Source organism: Mastacembelus armatus, chromosome 9, assembly GCF_900324485.2.
Source record: "Mastacembelus armatus chromosome 9, fMasArm1.2, whole genome shotgun sequence".
NCBI lineage: Eukaryota > Metazoa > Chordata > Actinopteri > Synbranchiformes > Mastacembelidae > Mastacembelus > Mastacembelus armatus.
Window position 1 is genome coordinate 12,393,673 of NC_046641.1, and position 21,273 is coordinate 12,414,945.

General features: G+C 40.5%; 3 protein-coding genes across 7 annotated transcripts; 1 reads left to right on the forward strand and 2 right to left on the reverse strand.

Moving 5' to 3' along the window:
• Window positions 1-823: 823 nt before the first annotated feature.
• On the reverse strand, window positions 824-4,406 carry drc10 (dynein regulatory complex subunit 10). Of its 2 annotated transcripts, none has more exons than XM_026322807.1 (5): window positions 4,346-4,406; window positions 2,053-2,680; window positions 1,653-1,871; window positions 1,501-1,572; window positions 824-1,282 (listed from the first exon to the last, which is right to left on the reverse strand). In XM_026322807.1, the coding sequence occupies exons 2-5, from the start codon at window positions 2,677-2,679 to the stop codon at window positions 1,004-1,006; spliced, it is 1,197 nt and encodes a 398-aa protein (XP_026178592.1). In that variant the 5' UTR covers window position 2,680; window positions 4,346-4,406; the 3' UTR covers window positions 824-1,003. The 2 variants fall into 2 exon arrangements, with proteins under 2 accessions (XP_026178592.1, XP_026178593.1); XM_026322808.1 differs by lacking the exon at window positions 4,346-4,406 and adding an exon at window positions 3,398-3,469.
• tpcn1 (two pore segment channel 1) lies at window positions 3,758-16,534 on the forward strand. 3 transcript variants are annotated; one of them, XR_004463155.1, is made up of 28 exons: window positions 4,319-4,334; window positions 7,058-7,194; window positions 7,638-7,814; window positions 7,906-8,019; window positions 8,198-8,328; window positions 8,709-8,797; window positions 8,953-8,987; window positions 9,115-9,173; window positions 9,341-9,440; window positions 9,609-9,725; window positions 9,835-9,959; window positions 10,042-10,090; window positions 10,173-10,236; window positions 10,329-10,373; window positions 10,466-10,522; window positions 10,618-10,671; window positions 10,766-10,838; window positions 11,131-11,238; window positions 11,324-11,485; window positions 11,595-11,710; window positions 12,177-12,223; window positions 12,337-12,405; window positions 12,517-12,613; window positions 12,831-12,970; window positions 13,068-13,148; window positions 13,238-15,392; window positions 15,534-15,661; window positions 15,926-16,534. XR_004463155.1 is itself a non-coding variant. In XM_026322746.2 (26 exons), the coding sequence occupies exons 1-26, from the start codon at window positions 4,244-4,246 to the stop codon at window positions 13,379-13,381; spliced, it is 2,481 nt and encodes an 826-aa protein (XP_026178531.2). In that variant the 5' UTR covers window positions 3,758-4,243. The 3 variants fall into 3 exon arrangements, 1 of the variants encoding a protein (XP_026178531.2); XR_003296551.2 differs by having other exon boundaries at window positions 13,238-13,583; XM_026322746.2 differs by lacking the exons at window positions 15,534-15,661; window positions 15,926-16,534 and having other exon boundaries at window positions 3,758-4,334; window positions 13,238-13,381.
• Window positions 13,949-21,103, reverse strand: slc8b1 (solute carrier family 8 member B1). 2 transcript variants are annotated; one of them, XM_026322779.2, is made up of 15 exons: window positions 20,752-21,103; window positions 19,620-19,772; window positions 19,225-19,277; window positions 18,739-18,796; window positions 18,433-18,538; window positions 18,163-18,330; window positions 17,328-17,441; window positions 17,165-17,239; window positions 16,927-17,057; window positions 16,645-16,786; window positions 16,393-16,514; window positions 15,906-16,059; window positions 15,732-15,812; window positions 15,542-15,606; window positions 13,949-15,378 (listed from the first exon to the last, which is right to left on the reverse strand). In XM_026322779.2, the coding sequence occupies exons 1-15, from the start codon at window positions 20,893-20,895 to the stop codon at window positions 15,196-15,198; spliced, it is 1,749 nt and encodes a 582-aa protein (XP_026178564.1). In that variant the 5' UTR covers window positions 20,896-21,103; the 3' UTR covers window positions 13,949-15,195. The 2 variants fall into 2 exon arrangements, with proteins under 2 accessions (XP_026178564.1, XP_026178563.1); XM_026322778.2 differs by having other exon boundaries at window positions 13,949-15,415; window positions 20,752-21,101.
• Between the last annotated feature and the right edge of the window lie 170 nt (window positions 21,104-21,273).

Consider the following 21,273-nt stretch of genomic DNA (forward strand, 5'->3'; position numbering starts at 1 on the left):
TTTTCTTAAAATAGAAAATACTGACCTAAAATTCTTCATTTAAAGTTTGTTCATCAGTTCTAGTGTAAAACCCTGTGAGTTAAGACAATTAATGTCAATAAAATACTTAAGTGCCATTTACCACTGGTCTATTATTTTGCCAAGAATTTTTACATGGATATGCTTTGGGAGGTGTTGTTCAGAAGAAGTATAGGGGTTGTAGTAGTAGTTGTAGTAAAAATGATTGATCACTAGGAAAACAAAGACTTGTATTGCCACCCTGTGGTTATTAAAGAAACAGCAATTCTTATACCCAGTGAATCACTCTTAGTTGACTGATTAGACCCGTTTTAGTTTAAAGTTGAGTGCTTGAAATTTTCTTAGGTCATAAAACTTCAATGTAATAACATAAATTATAAAGTTTTTATAAAGACCTGCAACCATAACAGGTGGAACAAAGCTCAGAGATACATTATTAAGATCTTTATTCATCTCAAACTGGAAAATTCCACTCTGCATTTTAACCCACACAAAGTGCAAACACACAGCAGTGAATACACACACCGTGCACACGTGGGTTCGGTACCTTGCTCAAGGGTCTCACCTCAGTCGCGGTATTGAAGGTGGAGAGAGCGCTGGCTATTCATTCCGCCCCACCGACAATTCCTGACACTTGAACCTGCAACTTTTGGGTTACAGGTCCAACAGGTCCTCTCTACCTATTAGGCCTTTTTTTTTTAATCTTTATCTTTCTTTATATGGCTGTTCATTGGTTTTTATTAATCAAAAGTGTAATTATTTCTGCTGTTTTATCATTTATTAGTTTGATTTAGATTTTGTAGTCACACAGTTACAAATATTAAATGTTCACAAAAAGATAGAATGCTGAAATTGTTTATATTCTGTAGTTGACAATAAGAATAAACACAAGTTTAAAACATAAAAAAATGAAAAATGACATGTTTATCATGCACTCCAGCTGTAGATGTCTGTATGGCATCACAGTGACTGAATTGACAGTGCTTTATTTCTTCTTGCCTTTGCCTTTTTTGGCCTTCTTGTTTTTGCTTTTATTCTTCAAGGCCTTGCGAACACTGTAGCCTCTCCACCAGGCTTGGGCTAAAATAGCAGCTTTGGTCTTCAACTCCAGTTCCCTTATCTCCTCCTGTTTCTTCTCCTCTTCCAGCTGTCGCCTCTCCAGGATCTGGTTCCACTCCACCTCAAGGACAGAAAAGAGCTTCTCCAGGTTCCTGATCTCCTCCTCCTCCCTTTCATGATCAATTTCATTCAGCTCCAGGTCGGCCTGCAACAGTTATGGTGTTGATTAGGGTGGATGAATAGGAGAGTAAAAGGGTGGTAGGTAGAAGAAAAAAAAAGAAGAAATAACATACATGTTCAATCATATATGTCGCACAAATGTAAGCGTCACTAAACATAGGCCCCATTTATACTCATTTCAGTATGCAGTATGAAGATAATACACACTTTAACTTTTGGCACATTATGCTCTCTGAATTTTACCTGATATTGTTCTATTTTAGCATCAAAATCCTGGAGCAAGTATTCAATTTCTGTCTCCACCTTTTCATTGCGCTGCCGTGGAAGAAAAACAAGCAGTTTACATGTGTACTGATAAATCATTTACTGTGAAACACTAGATAAACTAAGCTTACCACTTGGAGTTCTTTCTCTGCTTGTCTGTTTTCAAGGATCAAATTGTTGAGCTGAATAGTCTGTCTATCAATTTCCTCTTGCAACAGTTCCTTCTTTGATGTCCCGGTATTTGGTGGGCACTGCTTGTCTGCAATGACTGACACAGGTCTATGCACTTCTTGTGTGTCCCTTTGCAGTGAATCCTGCAATTTTTGTATCTCACTTTTTTTCATAGAAATCTGTGTTCCAAAGATCACAAAAGAGAGCACAGGGGAGATGGGGAAAAGTCAAGATTGCAGGATATACAATATTGGCTTAAAGAAAAATTTGTTTTTGCTTTGAAAGCTGCATACAAGAACATTGCACCTATACTAGACTAGACTCATGTAAGTACAGGTTTCATCAAATTTGGTGCCTCACCTTTTCATCTGTTTTCTTGATGTTTGCGGCTATTTCTAATTCCTTTGTAACTATGTCCTTCAACTCATGGGTGGGGAATGAAGATACTGGCTTGCATAGGAGCAGATGTAGCTCCTCATCAGGACTGGTCAGCAACCTTTCTACCATATGACTGTGAAATGTTTTAAGCCCTCTAATTAGCTTGTACGCACTCTGATCTACTTCCAAACCCTGCACTGCCTTGAGAGCCAAAATGGCATCTGGATGGGCTCGGAAAAGCCTGAGCAAGTCCTTAAAGGAGTTCTTGATGTCCTTCTCGAGCTTAGCCCTTGCTCGCTTCCTTGCTTCCCCACCTTCTCCCTCCTCTGTCTCCTGTTTGATACCTTCTAGTTTCTCCAGTCTTTCACTTAACATTTGATGCTCATTAAGTGCCTTACTCAGTTCATTGCTCACAACAGTAGACACATCATTTAACTGGAGAAGAGCAGACAGAGTTGTTGCAATCTCAAATTGACTGATGCAGTTTTCCAATACACTGGAGATACGACGAGCCTCAGGAGAGAACAGCTTATTCTGTGACAGTTCATCGTTCTGTAGAGCATCTACTGATCGAGTATTTGCCAGCACTCTTGTCCCATTTGCAGTCATTCTGAAGGATAGTAAAAAAGACAGCATGACAAGAAAAACATGTCAAATGTTTAAACACTATATATGAATACACTGAGTTTGTCTCTATTGGATTTCAGAGTTATGCACTTTTCTATAGTTACTATATTAGTATAGTTGTTTTTTATATATAGTCACTGTAGTGGCTCCATGTAAATGCTTTTGTTTAGGGCAGAAGATGATAAACTACTCAATATTTTACACAGAAGAGCAATACTTTTAGTGATGAAGACATTCAGTAGCCTATTTAAACTTTTGAAATGGAAATGCAGTGAATATTCACAGACTAAATATTTAATTTCTAGTTAACCAAATAGTTAACGCTAATTCAACATTTCAGAAACTATACTGACGCTAGATAGGAATTATTATTACATTAGCCTATAATTTTAAATACAGTCTATTTTAACATGGACAGCGTCCATCATGCGATCACTGAGTGAGCCCGGACCCTTAAGGTGGGAAGCACCATAGCGGTTCAAATAGCATGTCATGCAGTGTCATGTCACGAAGCCATAGCTCCTATCGATTTTTGCATCATTTGACAACATAAGACTCATATTAGCATATTATTTTTCATTAGCTAGCTAGATATCCTAGCTTAGCTACTCAACGTTACCCACCACCGCATCATAATTGACATTAAAGTTAGACATTTAAGTTAACGTTAGGTCTTTAAACTTGAATAAACTGTTCTTACTTTTTGCATACTTGTGTGACCTTATTAGCTTTAACCTTATATAAACTAACGCTAGATAAAACTTGACTTCTGTTTTAGCCGCAAGCAGAATTGTTTATTTTTTTCTGTTGCTAAGATACCCTTAAAGCAGGCAACAGTATATAACTTTTGCAAGTATATATATATTTTTTATTGCAAATAACATATGATAAAGAATATAAATGTAGGCATATATGATTATTTTAAATTTATAAAGAAATGACTAAAAATAACTCGATAGCTTTGCATACTATATTGTCTTGAATGTATGGACTTTTATTTTGAAGATTTGGAGAGGTTTCCCTAGCTACCGTGAATTGCTCCAGTGTCGCAAAAGTTTGTTGTTCAAGCTGTACCCACTGTATCCATAGTTAGTTAGTGTCAGGTATTGTTACTGGCGGAGGAATTAATTTACAAAGAAAATTCGTGTATTTAAGTGCGGGAAACAATGTCGGTTGTTGCTGATACGGAGCCAGTTGATTCGTTGACAGATGTCATCTGCGATAGGACAGAGACCAAATCTGCAGTCACACAACTCGATGCTAGTTAGTTCCTCAGTTGCACAGCTCGGCGGAGTCGTCTGAATTTGCAGTTAGCTAGCTATCATCAGTTAGCATAGTGTAAAAAAAACTAACCCGCTCGGCTAGTTAGCTAGCTACGTTGTTAACAACAAACGCTACCGTTAGCTGTGGCGCCCAAAATGTGCAGTTATCTTGCGGTTTGCAGAAGAAACCGTGCGCTTATTTAGCTAGAGGGAGGCTGACTCGGTTTGACTCCAGCTGAGCGCTGAAAACATCAAGGCTGGCTGCAGCCTGTTTATCTGCCAGTATGGATCCTGACGACGATGTGCCGCTCATCCTAACCTGGGACGAAGCAAACAGCGGTCTGCTCAGCGAGGACACCGAGAGAGGAGACGAAAGTAAGACATACCGGGTTCATGTCAGCTACTGTGGCCAGGCCCGTCGTCGTGGGTTGATATTGTACAGCAAAGGCGGTTTTGAGAAAACGCAGTAATGAATGCAGTCAAATACAACAAGGATTTAATGTTTACGTTGTACGTAATGTTACGTTTTGGCTGTAATAGAAGTTTAGCTAGCACCAACTTTACGGAGGCTGGACTTTGTGTGTTGTTTCATTATGTTTTTACAAGCTGCTGCTAAATGTTTTAAATGTTTCTGAATCCTACTTTATTCTAATTAACATCAATTGGACTGGGTAAATATTAGTTTAATTAACAGCTCAAACACTGCAGTCCAGAATGACCTCAGGTTAAAGCAACACTTCTCCAAAACGGTTTAAACGATTTAGATTAGGTGCGCCAGGTAAACCAGGCTTGTGGTTGATATTTCTTTCATTAAGCTATTCTGTAGCTCACATAAAGATATGTTTTGTTGTGGATCAAGTTATCCATGCCTCAGTGGAGATTATTCCACAATTTTGGCTCTGCAATACATTGTTTTTATATATTCTTTTTAGCCCTGTGTAGTTTTTTAAATAGGTATGTAGTGAATGTTGTTGTAATGGTATGTTTTGTGATATGGAAGTTAATGATGGTGTACTTACCAGATTTGCCATTTACTGTTGTTGACAGTCAGTTGCATACATGCTGCACAGCCAGGCCGCACTGCTTTAATGGAGAAGAGATAGTCCACCAGGTTCTGAGGTCACATGTGTGTCTGCCCTATATATGGGGATCTGTCCACTGAACAGCGTTATACTCCTGCCTTTGTAGTTGTCACATATAAGCTACAAAATGACCCATCTGCGAAACTGCTGCCTCAGCAGGTCCTGCACTCCCTCACCCTGGTGGTCATGGGTAGCATGTGTGTGTGAGTGTCTGTAACCTGTTGCTAAGTGTATCTGTGTGCGAGAGCTGACTGGATCATTTTCTCTGGCTCTTGTGTCTTGGTGAACAGGAAGAGGAGAGGATTTTTTTTTTTCCAGGATATCTGGGAGTGGTGGTCAAGAGGGAAGTATAGTGTTGTTGCTGATTGCTGTTGGAGCGTTCTGGATAGAGAGGGACATTAAACCTGAGAAAGAAGGCTATTTGTTTTACCTTAGTGACAAATGGCATGATAACATAGAAGTGTGGAGTTGAATTTTATTGCTTTTGGTTAGGACACTAAGTAACAGCAAAGCTAGATTTTCATTCTCCTGGGAGAAAAAGTCACGGCTGCTGAGTTTGTCTGTGTTTCTGTGAGCCTGACTCCGCCGTGTTGTTGACTGGGAGCTTCAAACATGTTATTGTTTTCAAACAAATGAGGGGTTGGAGTGGCACAGTGCAGACCCTGGGAGCACTCCTGTCAGGATAACAGCCAGGCTGCCGCTGGACTGGAATTTGATCGTCACACTCCACAGCTCATTCTGCTGCTGTCATGGTGGACAGGAAACATCTGTGACTGCATTGCTGAGACTCATATGGTCTCGAAGTTTTATTCCGAGGTGTCGTGCCTGAAGCAGAAACATGTGATGCACAGTGTGTGGGAATAGCACGAGATAGACTTTGAAAAAGATTCAAATATGCAGCTACAGAAAGACACATGGAGAGACTGTATACTCCAGGAAAGAAACTGGAATTTATGTTTGTGAGATCTCCTGCTTGAATCTGATCTGTAAATGTTATTAGAAAATATTAATCTCGATATCATTGTTTACTATTGTGTATTATTCGGAAGTACAATTGTTCACTTTGTAGAAGGTACTGGTCTCATAAAAGTATAATTTGTTTAAATTAGAAGGTATTCATTGTCTAATTGTGTTACGACCTACAGAGAAATGAAGCTGTCTGTGTTATCAGATATGTTTATATTTTTACTGCCTTTTGAAATTAGTCACTCTCACTATTGTAGCACAGGATTAGTTCCTCCTGCAATTTATCTGTCTCATGTCTCTAATCTGTTCATGGCAGGAAGGAGATTTAATAGGAAATGTGACTTTGGTGCAAGCACACCACTTTCTTGTTGACTGGCAGCGCTAGGTCTAAAGTTCACACTGAGGTCTCAGTTTGCATGGTGTACAATTCACTTTTCATTGTTACTAGTGACACCTCTCATCAAGGTGACTGTAAGAGAAGCTTATTCTACAAAAAGCAGCCAGGTGTCAAAGGAGTAAATTGTCACTTTAATCCCACAGCCTGGATGTTTTTGGAACTGTGAGGACTTGAATCTAGACTTGACTTGTGGCTGTGTTTCTGAAGTTTACATCAGGCCTGAGTGGAATGTTTGGCTGTGTGTATCATCAGATGTGTGTGAATGTGAACAGCGCCAGCATTTTGTGAATGACATGCACACACACACACGTACGCGGTGGACTTCAGGAAACATAACACATCCGCACAGCTGGGGCACACAGACAAATTGAAACTGATCAATGGCGTACTTACATGGACAGACATCTGTTCTCCATGAAGATCACACCTATAATGAGTCTCCAGTAGTGATCTCCTCCTATACCTTACAGTTAAAAGTCGACTGCATTGGTAGGCACATAACTGTGTGTGTGTGCGTGTGTGTGCCTGCGTGCGTGTGTGCGTGCGTGCGTGTGTGACTCATATATGATGCTATATAAAAATAATGTGAAGTGAAAAGACATTATGTTTAGTTGCAGTTTCTTTGCATTAACATTTAGATGTTTTTCTTTCAGATGGAGGAGGCGGCAATTATGACATAGTAAACAACTCGGTGGTCTCAACATCTGGGCCACAAAACTACAGAGCCCAAAATGTGTCCTTAAGGCAAAGCTGGGAGATGAACTACCAGGAGGCAGCCATCTACCTGCAGGTACAGAGGAGCCACAACTGAGTTCCTGTGGACATATAAGGTTTTTTATTACACCCCCTAAACTGTAGGTGGTTAAACCCTTGTGCTCTTTTCACTGGCCTATATTTACACCACAAACAGCTGCAGGGAGCAACAGATTTAATACTGGACCTGCAAAACAAAGTAACTGTAAAAATATAAGTAGGAACACACAAATATGACAATAAAATAGGGACTCACAAATACGACATTTTTTGCAAAGTTTTTTGCATGTTATTGCTAATACAAAATGATCCAGAGTATAATATACAGATCATGGATCAGCACTCTGAAGTCCAGAAACAAATTCAGTGAATGGATTACTAATGATGTCAGTTACATGTTATTTGACTTTTTAACTTCAGCACACATCATTTGAAATGCTCAAGTGTAGCTTATATGTGTCTTTTGAATTTCATATACAGGAGGGGGAGAACAATGATAAGTTCTTCTCCCACCCTCGACACCCAAAGGCACTGGCAGCGTACCTGTTTGCCCACAACCATGTGTTCTACATGATGGAGCTGCTGACAGGCTTGCTGCTGATGATGCTGTCGCTTTGTGAAGCTCCCGCCGTGCCATCACTGCGCTTAGATGTCTACGTGAGTGGACGTATAGACACAAATGCGCTGGCGCTTGCTTATACGTACAGTTTTTCCTATGAAAGCTGCTGTGTGTTTGATTCCTCTACAGGTCCATGCCACTCTGGAGCTGCTGGCTTTGGTTATGGTTGCATTTGAGCTATGCATGAAACTCCGCTGGTTAGGCTTCCACACCTTCATACGGCACAAAAGGACGATGGTGAAGGTAATGTAGTAATTTTACCTGTATCTCTTGGCTCACTGTGCACGGAGGTCAGAGGTGAGAGTCAGTCAGTGTTAATGTCTGTGCGCTTGCTCTGACAGGGCCTGTCACTGAAGGAAGGTGGTCCAACTGCTTAATAGATTGGCGATTGTGTATACTCTTGTCTCTTCTCCTTGTACAGACGTGCGTGTTGCTGCTACAGTTTGTGGAGGCCATAGTGGTTCTGATCAGACAGACGTCTCATGTGCGAGTGACCAGAGCTCTCAGACCCATATTTCTGGTGGACTGTAGATACTGTGGTGCCGTGCGCAGGTATATAATAATGACTTAAACGTAAACACAATCACACAGTCCGCTGAAATTCGTGGCCATAAAATACACATTTCAGCTTACTACTTTGATGTAGAACAATGAAAATGGTAAAACAACTCTGTAAGCATGCCAGACAAAACTTGCAAGATTTGTTTTTCTAGTCGTCTAGAAAAATATCTACTGAGAAATTTCTTTTTTGGTGCTGCTGTGAGAAGTCACTGATGTCTCAGTTTTCAAATCTTACACGTGAAGACTTTAAGAACTCTCATGTAATTGTGGTAGACATAAAACATTTTTCAACACCGACAGTCAGTCTTAGTTGGTACATGTTTTTTTTTTTTTTTCTGCTCCTGATGTAATTCTTTCTCTCGTCCAATTAGAAACTTGCGTCAGATCTTCCAGTCCCTACCACCTTTCATCGACATTCTCCTGCTGCTTTTTTTCTTCATGGTTACATTTGCTATCTTGGGTAAGAATGTGTATTAATTCAGTGCATATTGCTGCTTCTTCTAAAAGAGAGCATCTTTTACTAAAATTTACAAAATTGGTAAATAATCTGCTGGATTCTGAGGCACCAAGGTTTTTTGTTACACTGTGTTTGATTAGGTTTTTTTTCTCCTCCAGGTTTTTGCGTCTTCTCTCCGAACACTGCGGACCCGGTATGTTAAGTCCTTAGTTTTAGAGTTGTGTAAGTTGTGGCGCTTGGGTGGTTTTTCTCTTTGTGACCAAGTTCTGTGTCTGTTGTGGTCAGTTTTCCTGACTTAAAACCCTCTCTTCTCACCGCAGTACTTCAACACTCTGGAAAACAGCCTTGTCAGTCTGTTCGTGCTGCTGACCACAGCAAAGTAAGCCCAGTATATCTAGTGCTGTTGAGTTATCCTTACACACATGACATGCCAGCAGTACTTCCTTCTTTTAGAGATCAACTTATATATGTATTTTTATTTTTTATTTATTTATTTTTTGCCCCACATATTTGATTTTCCATCTCCTGGTTTCCTCTTTCTTGCAGTTTTCCTGATGTGATGATGCCAGCATATTCCAAGAACCGCTGGTCCTGCATCTTCTTCATTGTTTACCTCTCCATAGAGCTATACTTCATCATGAACCTGGTACAAATAGCTTTGTGTTCACCTAATTACATCATTTCTAGCCTGCTATCTTTTGTGCAGTAACTGTGCCAATTTGCACATATGAAATGTCTTGTGAGAATCCACTTAGTGCCTTTACGAGTGCTTAATCAGTTTCCCTACACTGACACTTCCTCTGTCCTGTTCCAGCTCCTGGCTGTGGTGTTTGACACATTTAATGATGTTGAGAAGATGAAGTTTAAATCTCTCTTGCTTCACAAACGCTCTGCCATCGACCATGCCTTTCAGCTCTTAGTTAGCCGGCAGGTACCACCTTACTCTTGTGTTGTCATGTGTATATTTGGTACAAACTTTTTGTGTTGGAAAGTGCTCACAGCCACTGAGCTGGTCTGCATTGCTGCTGTTTTTGCTCCAGAGGCCGATGGGCGTATCGCTGAAACAGTTTGATGGCCTGATGCGTTTTTACAGACCACGAATGTCTGCAAGAGACCGCTTCCTTACATATAAAGCTCTCAACACCTCAGGGGCACCTATGCTCAGGTATCTGCCTGACACACATTTTCACCTAAAATCCTTTGACATTTCCCTACACTGTTAAATTTGTATTTCTGTTCTGCTATAGTCTACAGGACTTTTATAAGTTCTATGAGGTCACTGGGCTTAAATGGAAGGTAAGTAGTCTTACATTTGTACTATTTAGTGATAATTCACTCTGTTTGTGTCTTTAAAGCTGTTTGTGTCTGTGTTGTTTAGGCACGACGCAGTGGAGAACACTGGTTTGATGACCTTCCACACACAACCTTCCTTATTTTCAAAGGCAAGTTCTGTTTCTCTTTTTCTGTTTATTAGACTATACAAATCTGTATCTCATTTCCTTATTCTCTGTGGTTTTCCTCTCTTCTCAAATAGGCATCAACTTACTTGTGAAGTCCAAGGCCTTCCAGTATGCCATGTGTGAGTGTAATTATTTACATGTGCCCAGCCGTCCACAGACACCACAGCAGAGTTTGTCATCATTAACCTTTTACCTTTTCTTGTGACTGTAGATGTGGTGGTAGCCATCAATGGTGTGTGGATCCTCGTGGAGACGTACATGCTGAACAGTAAGATCTCTGCCAACTGTATAAACACACAACAGTTAATTGTTTTTGTTTTTGCAGACTGTGCATAGATATCTCACCTTCCTCTCCTCCTACAGGTGAATTTTCCTGGTCCAAATTTGTTCCCTGGAGCTACATTGTTTTCCTGACCAGTGAGTAGTCTGGTCATAGAAGTCAATAATTAATTAACCTTGTATGCATGCACATCAACTAATTTTAACTCTACTTATGTCTTTAACTTTTTAGTTTATGGTGTAGAGGTGCTACTGAAATTAACAGGTTTGGGGCCAATGGCGTATTTCAGCTCCGGTTGGAATCTGTGAGTAATAACATTTTTTTCTGTTATTATTTTTAATTAGAAAATGAGATTGAACCCAAAACTTGTATTTTTTTTTGTGCTGTAGCACGTGAACCTGGGTTATACTTTGTACTGAGCACTCCAGTGAGGGAAACAATCCATAAATCCATAGACAATATGTTCAGGCCTGGTGGTCTACATTGTGTGTTCTTAGTAAACCTGACTTTTACATTAAAAATAACAAAAACGTATTTAAATACATACTAAACTCTGGACCTGTGTTTTGGTGATAAAACTTTGCTTCCCTTTCCAGGTTTAACTTCTCAGTGACAGTGTTTGCCTTCCTGGGCCTGATTGCTCTCGCCTTCAATATGGAGCCCTTTTACTTTATAGTAGTGCTCCGACCACTTCAGCTGCTCAGGTGTGCTGTTAGTTCTACTGTTAAAATCAGAATGAACATTTGTGTGACGCCATTGTTATGTTTACTTTTTTTTCCCCTCTGGCAGGTTGTTTAAGTTAAAGCAGCGGTATCGTAACGTGCTGGACACCATGTTTGAGCTCTTCCCCAGGATGGCAAGTCTGGGGCTGACATTAATCATCTTCTACTACTCTTTTGCGATTGTGGGAATGGAGTTCTTTGCAGATGTGGTTTACCCTAATTGCTGCAAGTTAGTCATAGGGTCCTCATCTGTAATCAGAATTACACTCGGATGCAATTTATTTCTCAGTACTATGTTCACTTTCACTGACCTTTCTTCATTTACTTTTTGTTTGCAGTACAAGCACAGTGGCAGACTCCTACAGACAGATTAACATCACATACGGCAACAAAACAGTGTTGGAAGAAGGCTACTATTATCTCAATAACTTCAACAACATTCTCAGCAGCTTTGGTAAATGTTTTTCATTTCTATATAGGACAAGGTTGGGAATAAGTTTTATTTATTATGGTCAATAAATCCCAAATACATTAGTCCATCCATCTATACTATAAGACGTCCCATTCCTGTTTGCGTCACTCAGGCCCCAAGCCTTTGTTCATAGTCATATGTATATATATATATATATATATATATAAAAACATAGGTCATAAATATATGCGCTTGAATAAATTCCTAAAAGAGCAGGATGCTCTAGTTATTGAGAAAACTACATTTGCTGTGTTTCTTGGTAATGAAGGAAACATGTTAGCCAGTTTGGCTCAAACATATGTTTGTTTTTAGACAACAGCTATATTATGCTGTGGCTACACAGACTAAACTTTTTACACAGATCAGTTTATTTTTGCTTTTAGTCATGGGGTTTTCTTAGGATCTGCTGGTGTTTTATCTGTGTGGATTGTTGTCTCGTTTTTTCCAGTGACTCTCTTTGAATTGACTGTGGTAAACAACTGGTACATCACCATGGTAAGATTTTTTTTTTTTTTTAAGTGCCCCATCTTGCATCAGTCAACACTGCCTTCTTGTCACCAATCACTAGGTGTTGCTATTTGACTCCTGCTTTGTCTTGTATCCCACAGGAAGGAGTGACCTCTATGACAAGCCACTGGAGCCGTCTGTACTTCATGACCTTTTACATTGTTACCATGGTAAGGCCTGTGTAGTCCTACATGCTTGGGTGTGATGTGCCAAGTCAGTAAGCGTTGCATTTTGAACTCAATCTGTGCATGTGTGTTATGTTTTATCTGTGCCTTCTCCAGGTGGTGATGACCATCATTGTGGCGTTCATTCTGGATGCGTTTGTGTTCCGCATGAACTACAGCCGCAAGAACAGGGAACCACTGGAGAACCCAGAGGGTGGGACCGAGTGTGTGTGTGTGTGTGTGTGTGTGTGTTGTGTAAAGTGCTACAAATGTTAAGTGTGTAGCACTTTAGAACAAAAGCTTCCATGTGTTCTTGAATATCTGCAATATGTTGTGTGCAGATAATAAGATGACTGTTCTGTGTGGGAGGACAGTGTGGTGTGCGAGTTAGCGACCAGCGAGTCACTTTGTTGTCTGTGCACATGCTATAGATGAGAATGGGATAGTGTTTGAAGTAGCAGTGGGTCGTGATGAAGCTCTCGCCACTTTGGAGCTGTACAAACAGATGTGTCCAGGACCATCCTCCCTCAGCTCTCTGCAAAGAGTCCTACAAGCTATGGACAAGAGTGGAGTAAGAACACACAAACACCACTTTATAAACACTTCTTACTCTGTTCTTCACATGAAGCCCCACTCACTAGCTTTCCCTCCCGTTCTGGTGTGTACAGCACACATCTCTGGTGTACCTGGGTCGCAGGTCTAGGACGAAGAGTGACCTCAGTATGAAAATGTATGAAGAAGAGATACAGGTAAGCGTCTGTAGAAATAAACCTGAGTGTCATGTCTGTAGTTGGGCCGTTGCAACTTCTTGACTTTTTTCCACATATTGTTTATCTAGGAATGGTATGCAGAATATTCAAGGGAAAACCTGCCTCAACCAGACCAATGCCTGGAGCGGGAACTGGACAACCCTGTCTCAGACATATCTCCCTTTCCAGAGCCTCAGCTCAACTCACAGACTGGATTTCACAGCATCAACTAGCACAAAGTGTGAAACGGTACACACACCATCATCTCAGCATTTTGTTAATGCTAACAAAGACCATCACTCCAGGTGTTTTCCAGCTCCACATACACTGTTTACCACAGAGGGAAACTAGTTCGGGGACTTTGGACTGATATGAGGGGGTCAAAGGAGGTTTGTTTGTGGAGTCGTCACTGTGGACAGTAAGACAGCAGCACAGGTCAGTTGCTCAGACAGGAGCTTTGTCCCTCTTAAAGACTGCAGCAAATGTTATGAGCCAGCATGTACTATTGCAGTATGTTTTGTACATGTACTGCTATAGGCCTTTGACGACTTTGTAGTACTTATACCTGATGCCTTAGTTTACTGGCTCATCTGATGAATATTAACACAAGCACTACTATGTTCCCTGAAGACCAAAACTATAAACACACTGTTTAGCTTGACCCAATGAAACAATTAGTGTTATCTCCTAACTAATGTCTCAGACTCAAAGTATTTTACTTTTATATAACTTACTATTCTGTAATGTTTTTGAGTTAGTTATTAAGGGATTTTAATAAACTCCTAAAATTGTCAAGTGCATCGATGTATATTTTGATTTAATTTTCCAAAAGCAGCCAGGGTCATTTTAACATTTTCATTTACAGTTCATTTTAACGTGTTGTAAAGTACACAGCTCCAGTCAGCAAGAAGCTGAATAAAGGCACAGTGTTGTTAGTTGTGTCCCTGAGCAGAAAACATTTAGTCCTTAAGCATAGCATAGTCTTTCCTTTTCAAAGTGTAATTTCTGGGTTTCATGTTAATATTTTGCAACGCATTCTCACCAAACCCTCCTCATTGCTCCTCTCCTTTTAAAAACAGTTATGTCTGCGCTTAGATATAAAACTGCTTGCACAAATTTCCTGCGTTCACACTTAAGTCCTCCTCGTTGCAATCGGGCCACTGCTGCATGCTCATGAAACATCTGCTCTCACAGTTTTTTGTACAATAACCCTGTCAAAATCCTCCAACCAACAGACATAAAGTTGTCTTGTTAACCAGTGAAATGATCAAAGCCTCTTTCCTAGTCCATTTACTTTACTTCTAGTTACACTCCCTTTGAGGTTCATCCACTCTCTCTCTCTCTCTCTCTCTCTCCAGGGCTGTTATTACCTGTACTTCCCTTTCTAGTCTGACCTTTGGAATAAACAAACTTATTCTATACAACAGCTCCCAGTAGTGTTTACACTGCAGTTACATATACAGCAGCAGCTCACTATTGAACAGTATCATTAAAACCTTGATTGGATATAACAGTGCAAGCTTGTACTTAGTATTCAATGGTGTGTGTTTTTTTTTTTTTTCTCCCCCCCAAAGGCCAGCAAGTTGGTTGCTGGTCAACACCACAACTTGTTTTCTATTGGTTGGGTGATTTTGACAGGGTTATTGCACAAAAAAAAAAAAAAAGTTTAAGAGAAGCAGACTTGACAGTTCTGAGTGTGAGTAAGGCAAATCTGAACGAGTAGGTGCAAGGGTAGGGTTTTGAGATGGTCCTAAACTTGTAAAGACAGAACACTACAATATCTGAACATGAAATCGAGAAATTACACTTAAGTTGATAAACCGTTATCTCTAATAAAGACAGGAATAAACATACATATTAACATTATTAATAATTTTTCTGTTTGGTTCAACAAACCAACCACAAGATGTCTTTGGGTGGTAGGCAAGTGTACTCCTGATTCTTGTATAAATAATGTTTTAATATCATGAGTAAAAGAAGATGATATTCATTTGAAGTCAGTGCAGCCTTTGTTCCAGTGTCATTTTCCATTATGAGAGAGCATCCCTTATTTCAGACTGGCCACAGTGTCAGGACTATACAATGTGGATGATGCCAAACTCAGTAAGCAATGCAATGACAAGGAAGATGGTATAGAAGACCAAGAGAAAAATCCCGTAGGTCCGACCCAAGTGGAAGTTGCACAGTGGAACGACGATGAAGGACAGGACCAAAGACAAACCCAGAGATCCTGTGAGAATCCACGTCAGTAACCCTCCTGGTTCAAACTGAGAGAGACATAATTTCATGAGTTCTCAGCTGTCTCATGTAAATACGATTTCTGTATGTTGTATTTTCTTTTGTATATTTGGACTGAATTATAAGATCCTGATCTGTGTGTTTAAGGAGAGTACCTGCACATCAGAGTGGGTTTTGACCATTTGCACCAGACATCCCAAACCCACTCCAAACAACATGTCTGAAGGCATACAGTCAAGGACGCAGTAACTGACAGCCACTCCTATAGACACATAGTAAGTTATGTTCTTATGTTCTACACAACACACACATGCTCTGCTCTCTCTCATGTGAAAATAAGGATACTGAAAATGATGCCTCCAAAGCAGGCAGATATGGCCATCCGTGGGTAACCCTGTCGGGCGATTGTTATGTCAGCGAAACAGTCTGAAAGAGAGAGATCTATATAGGTCATCTGTTCCACACACACATATATTTGTATAGTTTTGTGGAAAAAGAGCTTAAGTTTAGAAATAACACCTCCTATGCTGTTGCCCCAGGCCAATAGCGTCAATCCCAGCACAGTGTTGCTGAGACTCAGCACCACACCGAGCATGTGCAGAAGACTGACCACTTCAGAGGCTGCTGCGCTGATTAATACTGCACTCACAACAAAGCCCAGAAGAGCAAACAACTGATGAAGAGAAAAAAAGCAAGGCAAACTTAAGGCTCCCATACTAACAAGAAACAATATATGTCATCATCTCAGCAGTAAAACTCCACATTTATTAGCAAGTATTAAACTTAACATGGGCTAAACATCAGCATTGTTAGCATTACCACTGTGAGCTCAAAAGTAGTGCTGTGCCTCAGTGAAGTGTCACAGCTGTAGACTATCTGATATTATGCTGTTAAGCAAGATAAGACCTTATGGCTGTACTTCCTAACCCACTCCACCCCTAAAAGAGCACATGTCCTGTATATTTTGGACAGTATCTGTTCGTTTTGCATTTTCTCACACACTTACTGGGTGATATCTGGGAGGCCGGTCATTGGCTGTGGTGCAGAAGACAATAGCAGACAGGAAAAGTCCCAGCAGAAGAGTCAGTAGCCAAAGGGGAAACTGCCCTTGAATCATATAATCTCCATCTAGACAGTAGCCAAGGGTGAAAAAAAAAGAAAACTAAAAATTAGGGCAATGATTTCACCATATATTTAATCAGGTTTTAGCTCCTTCAGTACATCAAGCTACGTTTATTGTGAAAAGTGATACACTTACATATTCCAGACTGGAAGGCAAGCACACACACCAGTGGAGCAGTGATCAGATGAAGGCAGTTTAGTGGGCGTCTCCAGTTTTTGTCTTCTTTATCAGGATCGACCACAGGGATGCAGAGCAGGAGCAGGACCTCTAGAGGTGTCTGATCAGTGGAGGACACAAGTGCAAGATCATTCACATTACAAGAACACTTTTAAGTGGATTTGCTTTGACTTCAATCAGGTTAATCCATGTATTTAAGTCCTTACATTGCCTTTCGCACCTGTCTACCATCACACACACCTTTAGCACTTTTAGTACTCTCCAGCTCCATGGTTTCCTCCTCCACTTTCTGTTGTCCACCGGGTTCAAAGAGCTCAGCAGGATCTGACTCGTGGACTCAGAGTACGGCAGAAGTGGCCTGTACTCTGCCTCTGAAACACATACAAACATAAACACAAGTGAACGTATCAGACCTGCAGGTAAGTCCTGATGTTTTGTTAACTAGTTTCTGATGAAGAGAAAGGTGCTGCTTTCCTACCATACTCCTGCTGGATGCTTCCACCACTCAGACAGGGAACCTCATCGTCAGACGTGTCGGACGAGTGAAGCTCCGCTGTATTGGGGGGAAAAAAAAGGATCTTGTTACTGAAAATTGTGGACACATAATTTAGCAGTTTGGTCTGTGTATATGTGTATCTGACCTGGAATATGTGCCACATTCTGGACCGACCCATTCACTGAATGTTTTTGACGGTTGTAGATGTAGGCACTAACCATAACTGTACATACATACACCACATAGAGGCCCAGGTAGCCTAGAAAAACAAAAGGAAACCAAATGAATCTCAAAACATCATAGTTTGTGTTTAAATCCTGGAGCTTGGACTAAAACTGTTCATGAATATGACCTCTCAGACAACGAAGCTGTTAGGAACCCCACAATACATAAAAATAATAGACATTATATAAACATTTATAAATCTTTAGTCATAATCAACAAAAATATCATTATGGAATAGATTTGATTGACAAAATGAATATAAGAGTGTGTGAACGACCAACATTAGCACGTTCAACTTTTTTTTTCTTCAGTTTTTCCCTACACAGTATTTAAATAAAGTTATGCTATTCTAAATGAAAACATGTTACTATAAGTATATTCACCAACACACTTAGTGACGGCTGCTCACCCATGTGTCACCACAGTGATGCATAGGAGAATGTGGCTGGGTGACTGGTGTTTTTTGCACCAAGCAAGAAAAACACACTTATCCAGAGAGACTGAAAAATCATTTACTTCTTTGTAATTAAACAAAAAAGATTTAGCTTTTTTTAAATTTATTTTTAAATCTGCACCTAAATCCAATTCAATCTCAATGAACGATATTATATAACCTATTTTATTGACATTTCAACAAACATGTTTCCGAAAAAGGAACAGATGAAGAGAAGAAAAACACACTTGAATTATAGCTCCACTGTGTGTGTGTGTGTGTGTGTGTGTGTGTGTGTGTGTGTGTGTGTGTGCATATGTACCTAGTGTTTCTCCCAGTGTTGTGGTTCCTCTGTACAGAATCAGGAATGTCCAAAACACTGCAACCATGTAGAAAATGACATCACGCAGAAACGGACGGGAGGCCACAGCAAAAGGCTTGACCAAGGCCACACTGCCTGCAACTACTGTAGTAACAAAAATACCAGCTCCTGTGGAGGGGGAGATTTTGCATGATGAAGAGAAACCCAGGATTTTGCGTTTTAAAGTTTATTTTACATATTTATTATTAGTGCGTATGATTCTGTGCCTACCAAATAAAGCTCCGACAGCAAGCCCAGCAGTATGTGGGCGGGAGAAAGCTGCCATGGCACTGAAGATGTCAGGAGCTCCATTACCAAGAGCCAGAAACGTCACACCCTCAGCACAGACACCAGTCAAGGAAAATATTCCTTACGAAACTAAAATGAAAAATCATCTAACCACACTGATGAAAGTCTTAATAAATAAAAGGGAATGCTGCAAAACTCATCCCAAGAGAGGAAGTGGGACATATCGCTCCATACAGACAGAACATGAGTGTCATTACTTCAGAAGGACGTACAGAGAGTAAAGGATACAGCCACATTGTGAGTGAGGTGCAGACTAGTAGAGATGGCCGATAAGTTGGGACAGAAACTGTAGAGAGATGGTGAAAAATGCATTATACTGCATTATGAAAAATACAACGGAATTTTAAAAAATGTGAGAGTATATTCTAGTTGTAGGACATATTGTATTAAAAACACAACACAGTCTTTTAAAAGCTGAGCTACTACAGTGCAATAATGTTCAGGGGTGAGCGGGGTAGAAAAGCAGAATAAGTTCTGCTTCCTTTTAGGAAATCTCACAATCTTACAAGTGAACTAATAACAGTCACATGACTCTTTGTGTGACTACTGAGCTGACTGTGCTGAGAACATGAATCTATGTGTGTGTGTGAGTGTGTTTTCTGCACATTCTTGGCCTGCTTTCACTTGCCCGTGCTGATGACAAACAATTTATCTAAGCTATCTGGGAAACTGCTGGACACACATATTGACAGTGACAACATAAGAAACACTTACAACTTAGACGCTGTGAGCCCAAGAATGATGAACAGAAAGAACAGCCATATAATCTGTGGGGAAGCAGAAGAAAGTCAAACGCTACATTAACGGTCCACAGTGATGCTGTTTCTAATTTGTAATGTAGAAAATTCATTCTACAGCCTGAACAAAAGCGTGTTTTCTGATTTATTATGTTATTCTCAGTGTGACAGTTTGATGGTCTAAATCATGAAATTCAAGATGCTGACACATTTTTTTGTTATTTAGCGAAGACTGAATGACTGAACCCAGTAAAAGACAGGTTTGATGAATCCCATAGCAGTTTCCTCAAAAAGACCAGCTGGTGCAGTTTCATTATCACTGGCCACATGAAAATATGTACCCACACACACACACACACACACAGGCCTTACACAGAGGGTGATGGTGAGAGGTGTGAGGTTAGGAGGCAGCAGACAGAAGGCCAAACGAAGGTAGCTGATGAAGCCATCTTCCATGTTACAGTCTGCTGTGTTCTTCACGAAGTCGCATCGGTCTGCAGCACTGAGATTCATCACACGATCGCACTGTAAGCAAAGACAGATATTAGCTTCATACATTTAATGCACTGTGAAAGGCGACACTACGAGCAGGGCCGGAATAACAGGAATGCATCTCGCTGTAATGCAGTCCAGTACAGCACCACCTGGATTGATTAGATTGCACTAATGCACCTAACTAATGTGTTCAAGGAATGTCACCCACGGCAAATATAAACAGAAAAAAAAATGAAGGTTTTAAAAAAAGACTTTAATACAAAAGTGCTCTATAAAACAAGTCCAACACTGAAAAACGTTAAGTGATTTTAAAGTTTGAATTTAGATTGAACTTTTGTGATGCCTATTCTCAGACACAACTGCAGTTAAACAACCTGGGGCATTTTGTGGCCCCTATAAGTCTGGGGTCCCAGTCAAAACATCACCTTTGCCAGGTTGCTGATGAAACCTTCATGAAATCTGAGTGACTGCTTCGTTGAGAATATATTTAAATTTCGTCAGTCAGTACAAAAAATGAAGGGAAAACATGCAGTATGGCAGTGTGCATCTCCCTGCCCTGAGCAGGGACCAGCAGTAATACACTGGGCCTGTATGATACACTTGGATTTGGAGAGTGTGGACCCTGTTGTGAACATGCACACGTTAAACAACCATTAGTGTCTGTAGTCTCGAATTAATCATGTGACAACTGGAAAAACCTGCTGACAACGTAGCAACTTCAAATAAACACACACAAGCACACTTCGATCATAATGCATAGACCCTAACCCTCAGCTAAACATAAACAAAACTGTAACCTCAACCCTAAGACAGAGCCTTAACCCTCAGACAGGAGTCTGAAAAAGTGGGGACCAGCCAAAATGTCCTCACACCATTAATGGTCCTCACAAAGATAGGAGCACAAGTACACAGCCACAGACATACGTGGTAACTAAATACATGACGTCTGTGAGGAGCTGACAACCAAACACCACAGAGGACAGTAACACGTTCATCACTTCTCACCCACCTCGTCGTTGCTGTCCTGAGCCATCCTGGCAAACATGTTGTCCGCGGCCCGTCCGGATAATCCGACACCAGGCTGGTTCCGGAGCACACTGGACTGGACGCGCTGGAGACACAACACCACCACCAGGAAAACAGCGAAAGACATGGTTCACTTTACCCCGGAGCTGCGTCCATCCTGCTGGGGCCTCCACAGGACCGAGGGCTGCTTCAGCTCCAATAAAACCGAGAAAGACTATGAATAAATTCTGACAGTACACATCGACTTTAAAATCTGTTTCTATAAATCTTTTTGCATGACTGTGTTCGCCGTCCGTGTCTAAACTCCACCTACTGTTTATCCAACCAGCCGTGTGCGGCGTTCAAGGACTTACCGTAAACTTAGTTTTTCAAAGGTGCAAAACCATAAAACCGCCACTAAAATCCTCAAAAAGCTATAAATAAAGGAATAAACATCATTCAGGTGTATATTCTGTATGTTTTATACAGTCATTTATTTTCAAAAAAAGTTAGTGATTCTAGCTTG